Source organism: Leptopilina boulardi, unplaced genomic scaffold, assembly GCF_019393585.1.
Source record: "Leptopilina boulardi isolate dan_hultmark-lab unplaced genomic scaffold, ZJU_Lbou_2.1 LbouV2_1, whole genome shotgun sequence".
In the NCBI taxonomy this organism is placed as follows: Eukaryota; Metazoa; Arthropoda; class Insecta; order Hymenoptera; family Figitidae; genus Leptopilina; species Leptopilina boulardi.
The window spans coordinates 1,079,012-1,093,843 of NW_026137640.1; the positions used below are offsets into that span (position 1 = coordinate 1,079,012).

Sequence of the window (14,832 nt, forward strand, 5' to 3'; positions counted from 1 at the left end):
GGTTCCTCGTAATAGACAATGGAATTGATCTGAAAAGACCATCTCTCGATTATGTGATTATTATTTTTTTTTTCAATTTCCGTATATGAATTTACTTAATTTTGAAAAAATTTATTTTCTAAAAAAAATTACTATAGAAAATGATAATTTTTTTTCGAAAATTAAAATAGAAACAAAACACATAACTTACATTTTTAATTTTTATAATGCGATTACAAGTTGTCTATATGAAAACTAAAATACTAAAATATTGATTTCATAATGATTTATTTTTAATTGATATATATCAATCAATTAAAGAAGTATTTTTAGAATTTAATTATAAAATATATTTAGTTTTTTTAAATAAACAATCTAATATTCTGAAAATTAAAATCAAGCACATATAACACAAAATATTGTGTGAAATTTGGTTTATTATGAGGACACACAAAATTCGCACTATATACACTGAATTGACTTACTCAACTTTTCAAATTGTAAAAAAAAATTATTATTATGATAATTTATTGACCATTTACTGATGATTTAAGTTTTTTGCAGAAGTAAATTTACTTTACTATTTTAAAAATAATTACATTACATCAGTAATAAATCAATAAATAAATGATTGCAAAAATGTCAGTTATTATTTAAACTTAAATTATTATTATTCATGTTCAGCAATATTGATCTCTTTGGTTAAAATTGTTACATATATATATACCTAACAGCCTTATTTGTTCTTTGCTCTATTATGGCATTTAATACTTAGAAAATGCAATTGTGCGCTTTAAAGTTTGTATCATTAATTTATAATAATGGCCAAAGAAATAAATTTGCTAAATTAAGAAAAAAAAACTGCAATTTTTTTTGCACAATTTAACTATCAATATTTCTAAATAATTTAAAATATATGAGAAATTTTATTAATATTCTAAAAATTATACACTGAGAAAAATATGTTAATGAATCAACAGCATTTTTGCCAAACGCGTGTTGAAATTTTGCCAGGGACCAGATTGGGACCGGATTAGACTGCCCTATTAGTGAATGAAACGCCCTGCCTGATGTGGCCCTGATTAGGAAATCCACATTTTCTGGTCGACCAGAAAATTAAAAGGCATTAAAATAAGCTGCAACGCTTATTATTTTAATCCAATTTTGCTTATTTTAATACCAAAATGGATTAAAATAAGCAAAATTAGATTAAAATAATAAGCGTTGCAGCTTATTTTAATGCCTTTTAATTTTCTGTGTCGCCCTGATTTGGCCCTGATCAGGTGTTTCATTCCCTACTAGGTCAATTTATACACGGGAAGGTATAAAAATTATTGATTCAAAAGCATATGCTATAAAATTTGTAAAATATTTTATAAATTCTATACCACATATGCTTTTGAATCAATAATTTTTATACTTTTGACAGAAATAGTAGTGATTAAATAGCATATTTTTCTCAGTGTAATTAATCTTTAATGAAAATGAAACTTTTTTTTAAATATATAATGATATTCGAGATTAGTTATGATTAGCCTTAAAAGTTAGGACTTGTTAAAAATAATTTTTAAGTCTTTCATTGAAAATTAGAGATATCAAGCAATTTTATGTCGACTTTATCAACATGTATACTATCAGGACGTGTTTTAATATCTGTCGTTGAATTTTGTAAATAAAGACTCTGTGGTCTTAATGGGAAATTATTATTTTGTGTATTCCTACAATTTGTCATTGGTATTTGTTGTGTTTTAATTTCATTAATACCAGTTATGGAAAAATTAGTTTCCAAAAGTGGTTTTTTAAATGTGGAATTTAGCATCCAATTAGCGTCAATTTTTTTATTCCCTTCCCTACCCAGAGCACTTCTTACCGGTGTTGATGGTTTCATTAACATTTGTGATTCTGAATTATTCTGCCCACTTTTGTCATCAAGCTCTTCTTCTTCTTCTTCTTCTTCTTCTTCCTCAACTTTTTCTGTCTCCTCTTGTTCTCGTTCCTCGAGTTCTGGTTCTTCTCTTAAATCTTCCATTGACTGTAAACAAAAATTAGTCTTGTTTTCTTTTCAAGTGTCTTTGAATCATGCATTTTTTTTTTTTTTTTAAACAACCGCAGGGCAAAAAAAGCGCACAAAAGTATAATTTTATCAAATGCATGCACAAATTTTATGAGAAAAATTGAGGCCTGACTCTTAATCGCCAAATAAGCCGTGCAAGCTTCATGCACATGTTTATAATTGAAAAAAAAGAAAAATTCTTTACAAATGGATTGGGTTTTGGAGACTTAGAGGCGATGCCTGTATTTACCCCGAGGTAATCCTTCTTCTCTAGATCCTCTTCTGCTGCAATAATAAATATGTAATAGATATATTTATTAATTATTAAGTCAAATTATTTGTTGAAATTAATTTATTAACCAATATTTTAACATCAATTTTTCATATCGATATAAGGAATGTATTCTGGATATTAAGCTGGAGAGTTGAGTAATTTTTTTTATTCATGCAAAATTTGAAACAAAATTTTTTATCAGATACCTTTTATATGAACTTTTTTATCATTTATTTCTGCTTTTAAATCAGTGCTCAGCAATGGTTTGTAGTCCTTAGAAATTTGTTTAGCATGAATGCCATTTGGTCTTTTGTCATCGTCATTAACAGATTTAAAACCAACACTTTTGACTCCAGTTGTTCCTATTACTGAATCATTGTAAGGTGGTTGCCACCTTTGCGATGCTGTTGAACCCGAACGTGCTCTTTTACGTTTCTTGTCTTCTCGCGCACTTCTTAAAACTTCATATGTACAACCTAAAACTGCAACTACAAAAACACAACACAATGCAATAAAAATATAAGTCCCTGCTCCTTGTTCTTCTTTTGTTGCATCCAAATATTGAGCAACATATTTGATTCTCTCCGGTGGATCCTCAACCCATGCTTTGTCTTTAGTCTGTAAAGATTAAATTTAATTCTTACTAATTCCCAATTTGTTTTTAAAAATTAAATTACTTACAACACTGTCATTTGTCGGATGCTCTAAACCACGAGGTTGGACATTAAATGCCGAACATTGAGCACTTCTAACACCCGCTGGCATGGAAACTCTTACCGTTTCACTTCCTTTTTTTGTGAAAAGCATATATTCCTCAAGAGGTTTCATTATTGCTCCACCATTAATTGAGACAACAACATCTGTAATTAAGATACATTTTTAAATGCATCAAATAAGAAAATTTTAAAACTTATGTTTTTTTACTCACTACTAAGACAACCGGTGTAACTTTTGTAGGGACTAAATCTTGGATCAGAAGTATTTAAACCTCCTATTTGAATTTCCGTAACACCTGGACTATCATCATTTTCTTTATTATCATCATCGTCTCCTGAACTGAGTACAGGAAGTGGTTGCAGATGAACATGTTCTCTGTCAATCTGTATACCCAAAAAAAAAAAAAAAAATGCGTTTTAAACCGCTCGGGAAATTTATAAAGATGTCACTTACCAGTAATGTTGCACTATTATTAACTCGAGTGTAATAAACACTGTGTCTTGCCCCATTCAAAAAATTCTTATCAAGTCGAACACCATAGGTTTGCCCTTCTCTATCTTCTTCGAAATTCAAATGACCCTCTGAAGTTAAAGCCACTATGAGATAATAGCTTCTTCTACAAAAACAGAGCAAAGAATTATTAAAAATTAAAACAGCATTATTTAAACAACATTTAATTTACTTATTCTCAGTTTGAAGCAGTAGTAAAGCTTGTGTTCTTTGTCGATTATTGTCAGTTGTGGAGAAAGCTAATTGAACTTTAACTTCATTAACTTCACCCTGAAGATCAAATTCCCTTTGAAGTACACTTTCTCCACTAAAATCTGCGCCCTTTTCTGTAAAATTAGAAATTAGAAACACCCAATTTCGCTATTGCAATATTACAGAAAATTAATTTTACCTTCAGCGCAGTGCTCTCCAAAGTAGGAAGTTAGCTCACAATTACAAGATGATTCTTGATTACCAAAATCTTCTGTACAGATTCCCATATTTTTACAAGGAGTGTAATCACATTTCATATTACAATTGGGAAGAACTCCCTTGCTACCTTCGTGATTTGCTTCGCTTGCCAATCCTGGTAGATCAACCTGATATTTACCAATCATTAAACCTCTAAGACAACCAACGTATCCTTCAATTAATTGTCCCTCAGTACCCATCCGTAGCAAATTATCAGGATCAAAACCACCTAAATTTATCTGAAAAGAAAAATTATAAGTACAACAATTTTTTTATAATTATTTATTTCCTCGTACCTGGAAATAATCCATAGGTGGTGCCGGTGGTCTTTGTGGAGCTAAAACTTCTTTTTCTGAATTAACCCATGGTTTATTGGAATATTTTTCCAACAATAAAGGCACTTCATCTAATGTAACATTGTATTCATTTACATGCAGTGTTGTTGATTTTTCACTGTGTACAATTGCAATCTGTACAGATATTCCAGTGTTGACATCTACAAACAAAACTGATCATTATAGAAATAATTATTTGAAATAATTATATGAAATACTCACCTGGACATTCGACAGTAATATTTTTTATTTCATTTCCAGCATTAAATAAATAAACAATGTGTGTACCATTCGATATATACAAATGCATGAAATTATTTAAATTATCATTGGCGTAAAGAATTAATGAATTCTTATCGTACGTTCTAAGATTAATGAGAATATTTTCTTGTAACATGCTTTTGAGTAACATTTTTTCATCATCCTCATCTGTTCCGAAATAATTTTTTTTCAAAAACGCTGCTGGTGATGTAAATGTAAGAGCCTTATTGTTTATATCTATAAAGAATATATATTACATTAATATTAAATGTATTAATATCATTATTATTAATATCAAATTTTGTTTTTAACTCACTTGTTTCACAATACGTTCCTAAGTGTGCCCATTTATTTTCACAAACACATTCAAAATTACTCCAAAGTTCAACGCAATTAGCATTATTTTTACACTTATTAGGTTCACAGGACGGTTTACAGTCTTTTATAATTTCGGATAAATGAACAGACATATAACTATGAATATCTAAAATCTCTCCGTTTACCACTAATCCACGGAAGCAACCGATAAGTCCTTGTCGAACGGAAGAAGTTTTCAGTTGCTCTCTAAAAAAATAAGATAAAAGAAATAATGGAGGAAAATATTTAAAATTGATTTTTAAAGAGATAATTACGCAGTTGCTCCACCAATGAACATGGATCCTTCAAAGGGTCCAAATTCTTCTTCCGGTAGTAAATCCACCATTTCTTGATCAGTATTAATCATAAATCTCACATGATGATCATTATAATCAATCCATATTTTTTGCCATTCACCATTGTTAAGTTTTCTTCCACTTTTTACATCGAGAATACGTACTGCTCCGGTATTTAAGGTAAAATTAAATGTTAGTCTATAGTCGGAGGTTAAAGCCACCATAAATGATGGATAATTGCTTCTAATTGGAGGCTGATATAGAAGTATTGCATTCTCTCCTGTTGTTCGAAAACTAAATGCAATATCTCCTTTTCTCCAGCCTGGTACCTCAATGTACGATTGTGAGGTTGTAAATGTAACCACATACTTTTGAGTATCTAAAAATATATATCGAATTAATTTTTCCCTTTTCCTTTAAAGGTATAGATTCTATTTTGCTTACTTGTTTCAACACACTCCAATGGTCCTAAAGTAATTCTTCCCTGTGCGTCTTCTTCCAAATCACGTTGTTGTAGAAAAACCATTTTTGTAATTCCAAGAGATTCAGGACTTTCATAATAACCTTCATCGGAAAGCCATTTACCCGCAGAAACATCACAATTACAACTGAGATTTGGATCCACACATGTTTTGTTCACTTAACAAAAAAAAAATTATCCTCTAAACATTCGCCCAGAGAGAATAATTAATAATTTGTATACTTACTTCCACAAGGACAGGAACCTCTAGTAACATTTCCAACATAATCAATTGTCGTTCCTTTCGAACCATAAAACCAAGTAGCACTATGCAATTCCAATGGTGCTTTATAACAATCATACTTAACGTACTGACTACAATATAATGAATGAGAAATTAATTCCTGTAACATTTCTGCCGAAAATTCTCTATACTTAATACTGAAACTAAAATCATTTTCAGCAATTGATCTAACATCAACTTGTGATGGTAAATTGTGTTCAACAATTGTTTTTGTTGCATCTTCAATTGATTGAAATTCACATTTAACCCATGCCGGGGGAAATTTTCCATTACCATCAATATCAATTCGATAGACATTGTCCACTGAGATTCCCAATAAAGCCAATTCTTCACACGTTTTTCTGTATAATGCTGAAAATATTTATCAAATTAGAATTTAGACTTTGTGGCAGTCTATAGATTAATTAAAAATATCATACCAAAATGACAATTTTTGCCAACATATCCAGTATCGGTACAATCACAAGTTATTCTATCTTCTTTAACAGAACATTTACCACCGTGTTCACAAGTGTTTGGTCTTGTACAAGGGTCGACGAATTGACAATTATCCAAGGCAACTTCACCAACAACTCTTTCCGTATTAATAACGTATCTTGGCTCTATTCTTTGTCCATTAACTTTGATTTCTCTCATGCAACCCACTAGACCTAATTTATAATTTTATTAAAATTGTTATTTACACCACTGAATTAGTTTCTATTAAAAAAAAAAATATATACAGTGAAACCCACGTATATCAAGGGACTGGAAAAAAATCCGAATTATGCGGGTCCAATATACGTGGATTTCACTGTAATTCTATTTGATTCTCCTTCCTTATGTCCGTGAAATTATGGTAATACTAATTTTGCCAACTGGACTTACCAGCATTGCCATTACCACTGCCGATAATGACCTTGTCGCCTAATTCAAATGTCATAGGAAAAAGATTGCTTTGTTTATTTCTATAGTCGACTAGAATATTTAATTCGCCTTTAGTGTAATTTAATTCAATAGCATGCCATGATGTATTGTATGGTGGAAATTTTACCGCAGTTGAAATTGTCACATTTTCAATGGCAACTGGTTTTAGATTAAATCGCATCTCGTCATTTACAAGACGCAACTAAAAAAAATTGATTAAAGATATATATTATATTTTTTTCCATTAAAAAGTTTTGATAACACTTACCTCCCAATATCCAAGACCATTTTCACTTTTAACATCGCCTGAAGCAACAACAGCAATTGGTTTTGAACTTTTAAAATCAAAATTAACCTGAAGTGTATCAGTACTTTCAAGCGGCCACCAAATGTGACTTCCAACAAAAGGATATGTAATTGGTATAACATCAACATCAGCCTCATAAAATTCTGGCTCTAATACTCCAATATAGTGAACCATCGGATTTGATCGTTTCAGTTCATAAATAATAGATTTATCATTGAAGAACACGTATTTCAAAGATCCTACAGAAATAGAAATTATTTTTTATATTCCTCATTTTTTTGGGGTTTCGTGGCCCAGGGCCGAAAGCCTTATAGTTTCGCTTTGACGTTCGTACGTCCGTCCGTCCGTCGTACATGGTAACCGTTTCCATGGCAACAGTTACTTACTATGGCAATAGTTACTATGGCAAAAGTTACTAGAGCAGAAGTTAGTTACTATGGCAACAGTTACTATAGCAAAAGTTAGTTACTAGGGCAAAAGTTACTATGGCAAAAGTTACTATGACAACAGTTTCCTTCTATGGCAAAAGTTACTATGGCAATAGTTACTATGACAATAGTTACTATGGCAACAGTTACTTACTATGGCAAAAGTTAATTACTAGGGCAAAAGTTAGTTACTAGGGCAATAGTTATTATGGCAATAGTTACTATTGCAAAAGTTATTAGGGCAAAAGTTAGTCACTAGGGCAATAGTTACTATGGCAACAGTTACTATGGTAAGTTACTTACTAGGGCAAAAGTTACTATGGTAACAGTTACTTACTATGGCAAAATTTACTACGGCAAAAATTAGTTACTATGGCAAAAGTTACTAGGGCAATAGTTACTATGGCAACAGTTACTATGGAAAAAGTTACTAGGGCAATAGTTATTATGGCAATAGTTACTATGACAACAGTTACTTACTACGGCAATAGTTACTATGGAAAAAGTTACTATGGCAACAGTTGATTTCCGCAGCAACCATAGCAATTCACAAATAATGTAATTATAAATTATTTATTATATTCAAATAACTTTTGATCTAAATTTAAAAAGCCACGAAACCCTAGATGTAGGCGCTTTGCGCCTGATTTTGTTTTTCAACAAAAATAATAAATTACCTGCAAAATTATTGTAGGACATTAAACCCTTTTTCTTTTGTAATTCAGGACCTCCTCCAATATAAATTTCCGGATCAATAATAAGATTATAATTTTCACCAGGTACGTTGAAAAGTTTTACCTCATCGTTGAGAATAATGTAAACTGATGAGATATTATGATAAATTGTTAAATTATTCCAATAGTTCATTGTCACACGTTCACCGAGAACGGCACTAATTTTTGAATCATGACCAAAATCTAATTCAACGTAAACAGATGAATTTATTATAGATGCTGCAACATAATGGGCAGTGTCGTCAATTTCTCCAGACGCGTAAAATAGAGCAGAATCATCCCAATTAGTCTAAAAATTTTTTTTTTTGATAAAATTAGATAAAATTAGAAACAATTAGAAACAATTAGATAAAATAATAAATAAGATAATTAATAAATATACTAAGTAAAGAATATATTTACTTTGAATGCAAGACTAATTCGATTTACTGAAGAGTGAACACGATCCTTCCAATCGTAGACTCGAAATGAAACGTAGGATGAGCCTCTTAATGTAAGAACAGTGGCAGCTGAAATGAAAATAAATTTTAAAGTATTTTTCAAAAATGAAAATTAAAATACATACTGTAAACATCACAGCGTTCTCCTTCGTATTTTGTTCCAAAACAATCACAAGTATAGGTAAAATAGTGATTGACACATTGATTTTCTTTAAAGCAAAGATTTTCTGGAGTGTAACATCTGCAATGATAAGATTATAAGGTTATAAATTTTAAATAATTCTTTGTTGGTAAAAATCAACTCACTTGTTTATACATCCTTCTTGTACATTTTCATGTTTTGTTGCAATAAGCGGTCGAATTGGAATTAAATCTCTTGTTGATTTACCCGAACTTAATACCATATCTCTAATGCAACCGACAAATGATTCGATTATATATTTAACACCATGTAAACGTTCCTCCGAACTTAGGCCTAAAAATAATTTTTACTTTTTTAATATTGTAAATTGAAAGTATTTTTCTAAAATGTATTTAAAAAAAAATTACCTCCAATCAAAACTACAGATGCTAATTCATCTGATACACCATAATTAACGATACGTTCTAAAACTTCCAAGCTTGTCTCCTCACGTTTATCATTGACTCGGGCAATTAATTTTGCCCCATGAACATCAATTTGTACCAAAACACTGTGCCATTCATCTCGATTTAATCCTTCTCCAATTGTTAAACTTGTCGTTATTTTTCCAAAAACATGAACTACTTTTAATTGTCCTTTTTCAACGATAACATAAAGTGCATAGGGATCAAGATTTTCGGGTCTATCTTTAACACTATGATAAACTAATAATCCATGAGGTAATCTTGTTCTAAATTTGAATGATATTTCTCTGCATAATCTGTTGGAAAAAAAGTGTATATGGCAAAAGTTACTATGGCAAAAGTAACTAGGGAAAAAGTTAGTTACTAGGGCAATAGTTACTATGGCAACAGTTACTATGGAAAAAGTTACTAGGGGCAAAAGTTAGTTACTAGGGCAATAGTTATTATTGCAATAGTTACTATGGAAAAAGTTACTATGACAACAGTTACTTACTATGGCAAAAGTTACTATGGCAACAGTTACTTACTATGGCAAAAGTTACTATGGCAAAAGTTACTATGGCAAAAGTAACTATGGCAAAAGTAACTAGGGCAAAAGTTAGTCACTAGGGCAATAGTTACTATGGCAACAGTTACTATGGAAAAAGTTACTAGGGGCAAAAGTTAGTTACTAGGGCAATAGTTATTATGGCAATAGTTACTATGGAAAAAGTTACTATGACAACAGTTACTTACTATGGCAAAAGTTACTAGGGCAAAAGTTAGTCACTAGGGCAATAGTTACTATGGCAACAGTTACTATGGAAAAATTTACTAGGGTAAAAGTTAGTTACTAGGGCAATAGTTATTATGGCAATAGTTACTATGGAAAAAGTTACTAGGGCAAAAGTTAGTTACTTTGGCAACAGTTACTTACTAAGGCAACAGTTACTTACTAAGGCAAAAGTTACTATGACAATAGTTACTATGGCATGATAATATGTTATATATATAATATATAATATGTTATATGGTATGATAACAAATATTTTTAACTAAATACGATAACTATATTAATTAACATATTATTAGCAACGTTCTCTTAAATACCTCAGTTGGAATGTTTTGATTCCACTTCCGTCTAGTTGAATGAAAGTATTACTTTGAGCAAACATAAATGTTTTCTCATAGCCAGACTCCATAAATGTTAATTCCTTGAAGAATAATTTTCATTTAAAATTTGTGTAATTTTTAGGGATTATTTGAGACTTACCTTTCCTCTTTTATGTTTTGGTACAGGTGGTTTTGATGGTTTTGATGGTGTAAATGTGGGAATTGGCCTATTTGTCGTTGTTGTTGATGGAGTACTTGTTGTTGTTGAACTTGTTGTTACAAAAACACTACCTTTTGTTATCATGTATGGTGGTAGTGTATCTAAAAAAATTTGTTACAAAAATTTATTCCGCTTTGAATAATCAAACATTTTTTTTTTTTTTTTTGTAAAGAAAACTAATTTTTGAAAATTACTTACGATCTGCACCACCTATACAATGATGAAGACACTCGGTTTCCGAATGAAATCGATTTTCGTTGCCCAAACATCCACCGTAGGGAAATGTTTTGCATTTTCCTTCTGTCTCGTCGAAAGTCCATTTGTGAATAAAATGTTTGCATGGTCCGGTTTCTGTTTTCAATAAACATTTGTCCGGTACATTTTTTTTTGTCGTGAATGTTTCGACTTCCTCTGATGCTTCTATTTCTGGAGAATCGCTTGTATTGGCATTTATTAAATCCAATAGATTCATCAGAACAAGGATCACGATGATCCATTTTTTGCGATTGTTCATTGTACTTCATTCGCTGGAAAAAAAAAAAAATTTTTCTCGTAAAAAAAATAGCTTACACACGTCATTCTCTCTAAACTATTAAAGAGTATGACGAACTTTAATTTTCAAGTCACATATAACGCCTACACAATTTTTCTTATAATGAATTTAAAACCTTCCTTCCGGTTTAAAAGCTACCTAAGGCACCGCATAGGTATTGAGATCATCTTTTATAACTTCCGATAAGTTTCGATTATTTTCAAACATGATTTGAATTTCATTATTTTTTTTATTCTCGAAAATAATTTCATTAACCTTTTCCATGTTACATAAAGAAAATCTCTATACTAATTATTTTTGTTATTTAAAATTAAAAATTCAACGATGCCGCAATGTTTATAAAAAATGAAAATTAGTTCATTATCTCTCTGATTTTATACATTTTTTCATTTTAAAATATAATTAAATAAACGAATGAGTAATTAACTAAAATTATTATAATTTGAAAAAGGTCATGGCTAATTATTATGAATAAATCATTATATAAAGTGTTAATTTTTCAATATAACATAAGGATTAAAAGAAGTAAAATAAACTAAAAAATAATAATTTTCTAAAATTATTATATTATTTTGTGTAATCTTATCTATGTTGACATTCTTTTTCTTATATACTGAAATCTGACAATTTTAGTTCAAATATATCTCAAATTCTTAGACTTATATTACTAAGTAAAGAAAAAAAGAAAAAACTGATGTTCAAATTTTGTCCTTCACCTTTCTTGTGATATTATTATTATTATTATTATGGAGCTAAGAAAATGGCACAAGACAAAATTGTCATGGTCCAGATCAGATCGCGACACTCATTCGTTTTAGGACCGGAAATGACGTCATGGACACTCTTTACTCTGGGAAGAATGAGGGTATTTGATATATAAGAGGTTATAGACAATTTTTTTTTTTAATTCCATCATGCATAGAAAAAATTTGCTGTGGCAGCGAACTATTTGCTTTCACATTAAATTAGCTAATATTAGGGACAGCGAATCAATTTGCTGTGAGGGTCAAAAAAAAGTTTGCTGTAACAAGTAAATTTTTAAATATTGTGATATTGTTTATCACAGCAAATTTTTTTCGCTATCATAGCAAAAAAATTTAGCTGTGGTTACTAATTTTTAATAGATTTTGTAGCAAACATCACTTTGTATTTGTAAGCAATTCGTTTTTTCCCCGTGCTTTTATAAATATCCAAAAAATAAGTTTTTATATACTTTTTAAATCTGAATTAGTAAAAATGTTTACTAATTTGAATTAGTGACTCACTTTTTGCTTCTGAATTAGTTAAATTTTACTAATTGCTAGTAAAAGTTACTAATAATTAGTAAAATTTTACTAATTCAAAAGCAAAAAGTGAGTCACTAATTCAAATTAGTAAACATTTTTACTAATTCAGATTTAGAGAGTATAAAGTAGAAATAGAAGTGGGTCTTTGCTTCAGGTCTTTAAGTTTCGTGTACGGTTGTAAGAAGATCGATATATTGAGCGAATAAATGGGTTATTATTGCAAAAAAAAAAAAATATATATTAAAGGGCTAGAGAAAATATTTTTATGAGCTGCGCTACTTTTGGAGAATTGGAATTTGTTTATATTTATTATAATACTCGTAATACTTATATATATATATTTTAATAATAAAAATCTATTTTACGAAAATATTTATCAAATAATGATTATATTATTAACATTTAAATTTTTTTTTTTTTTTTTTGTTACAGATAAATCCCAAGAAATGAACCAACAGAAAGTTATTTTTGGAACAAGTGTAAAAAAGAAAAATTTTGTGGACGTAATTAAAAATCATCGCAGGTTTTTTTTTTTTTTGAAGATTTCGAATGAAATGACATCCCGGATATGCACGTGATTACATTTCCGGTGGCCTTTTGTTATTTTGAGCAAAGGTAAGTGGAAGGACATGATTTACATTTTAAATTAAATGTCGCGTGCCGGCGTATACACCTTTTAGATTAATTATATTTAGGATTTTTTTTATCTTTCACGAATTTTCGATACCAAAATCTTAATTCATAATTTAATATTTCATTTGTAAATTGTTAATAGGAAAAAAAAATAATAAAGTGGTGAAAATTGCATTTGTGGTGCAAATGGCCATGAAAATGTACTATCGTGTATATATATCATTCAAGTTGTACTTACTGAACCAGAACTTAACAAGGTCATATACTTAACAAGTGCTTAAAGGCCCTGTTTAAGGGAGGGTCTTTCCGTCTTGTCTTTATTGAAAAATTACATCTTTAATAGCAAATTAAAAACTTCAATGCTGATAATAATTTCATCAATTTGAAATTTTTCTCGCAAATACTTTTGTTAATTGATTTTTTTTTGTTTCAATTAATAATTTTAAAATTAAGTTATTTTTTTAAGAAAGATCTATGAAAAATATTTACTTTAAAAATATACGGAAAATAGTATGTAAACAATTTTAATCTGTAAGGCACATTTTGAAAAAATAATATTTATTCTTAAGTGTTAGAATTTCAAGGAAATATCTTTCTCTCTCTCTCTCTTATTGATTAACTTAGATACTAATTTTTATCTGTTTACAATTGACATTATCAAGTTTAAAAGTAATTTTTTTATTACAAAAAATGAATTATTTCAAAAAGGGGGTTTATTTTTTAATTAAAGATTTATAAATTTGTTGTAGGACAAATTACTTACAGTGTAACGTTTTGCAAAGAGATTTGCATATCACTCACGCGTACTCAACTAAATTAATCACGCGTTCATTCCCTTTTGTCTACATCAGATGGTTGTAACATTATGTCTCATGACTTTTTTTTTACCCCTCGAGACGCGATTTAAATACTTTAGTTAAACATTTTTTTTTTCACATTCCACATTCACAAATTGTCACACTTGAATCACTAAATATTTTTAAATTTCGCGCTATTTTTAATAAGCGTTAGAAATTATGTAATTTTGAATTTGAAAGCGCGAATTGTGTATTTGTTTTTTTTTCTTAATGGAAGACGAGGGAAATTTGAAAAGTCGCGTAAGTGTCATCGGATGAAAAAAAAACCGGCGAGAGAGGAACTTAATGATTGTTCCCTCTACTCGGTTCAAAGCTAACTTACAGACTAGAGTCTAGACCGTACAAACTCTCTGTCACGAGTGTGGCGCGACTGAATCGTCGACGCTTATCGTATGTGCAACCATCAGGTTCCCCTTTCATATATATATATATATATATAAGTATATAATTCATATATACGTATAGAACACAAAGTAGAAACGACAATGGAAAAAAAAATAATAATAAACTTCGCAAAATTATTTGCTTTGTTTTCCTAGGAACGAATTATTTTCTATATATATATAATTTTCTCTCTGATACGTTCGCAAAAGAAGTTTAAAACACATTTTCTAAAATATCTTTACCAAAAAAATTATTCCTTTTCGTTTTACCGAAAATTATTAAAAATTCAAAATGCAATTTTAGTTATTAAATATTGTTCAGTGTTTCCTAACTGATATTGATTAATGAATTTTCAATTGTATTGATATAATTTTAATAGAGGATAAGTTT

At 29.6% G+C, this 14,832-nt stretch overlaps 2 protein-coding genes across 5 annotated transcripts in view; one reads left to right on the forward strand and one right to left on the reverse strand.

Annotated features, from left to right (window-relative positions):
- LOC127287939 (mitochondrial chaperone BCS1) overlaps positions 1-13,139 on the forward strand; it is a 34,577-nt gene extending 21,438 nt beyond the window's left edge. The window contains exon 8 of the mRNA XM_051315278.1: positions 13,001-13,139. The gene's annotated coding sequence lies outside the window, so the exon portion shown is untranslated. The remainder of the gene's footprint in view (positions 1-13,000) is intronic.
- On the reverse strand, positions 397-14,423 carry LOC127285922 (axotactin). 4 transcript variants are annotated; one of them, XM_051312410.1, is made up of 26 exons: positions 13,965-14,423; positions 10,928-11,256; positions 10,670-10,830; positions 10,507-10,610; positions 9,361-9,713; positions 9,118-9,286; positions 8,937-9,052; positions 8,774-8,880; positions 8,315-8,660; positions 7,171-7,448; positions 6,864-7,104; positions 6,416-6,646; positions 5,940-6,347; positions 5,677-5,871; positions 5,212-5,611; positions 4,896-5,143; positions 4,541-4,816; positions 4,280-4,479; positions 3,925-4,222; positions 3,706-3,859; positions 3,477-3,639; positions 3,235-3,406; positions 2,988-3,166; positions 2,513-2,924; positions 2,283-2,314; positions 397-2,011 (listed from the first exon to the last, which is right to left on the reverse strand). In XM_051312410.1, the coding sequence occupies exons 2-26, from the start codon at positions 11,241-11,243 to the stop codon at positions 1,556-1,558; spliced, it is 6,015 nt and encodes a 2,004-aa protein (XP_051168367.1). In that variant the 5' UTR covers positions 11,244-11,256; positions 13,965-14,423; the 3' UTR covers positions 397-1,555. The 4 variants fall into 4 exon arrangements, with proteins under 4 accessions (XP_051168367.1, XP_051168220.1, XP_051168302.1 ...); XM_051312263.1 differs by having other exon boundaries at positions 2,238-2,314; XM_051312345.1 differs by having other exon boundaries at positions 2,283-2,317.
- Positions 14,424-14,832: the final 409 nt, after the last annotated feature.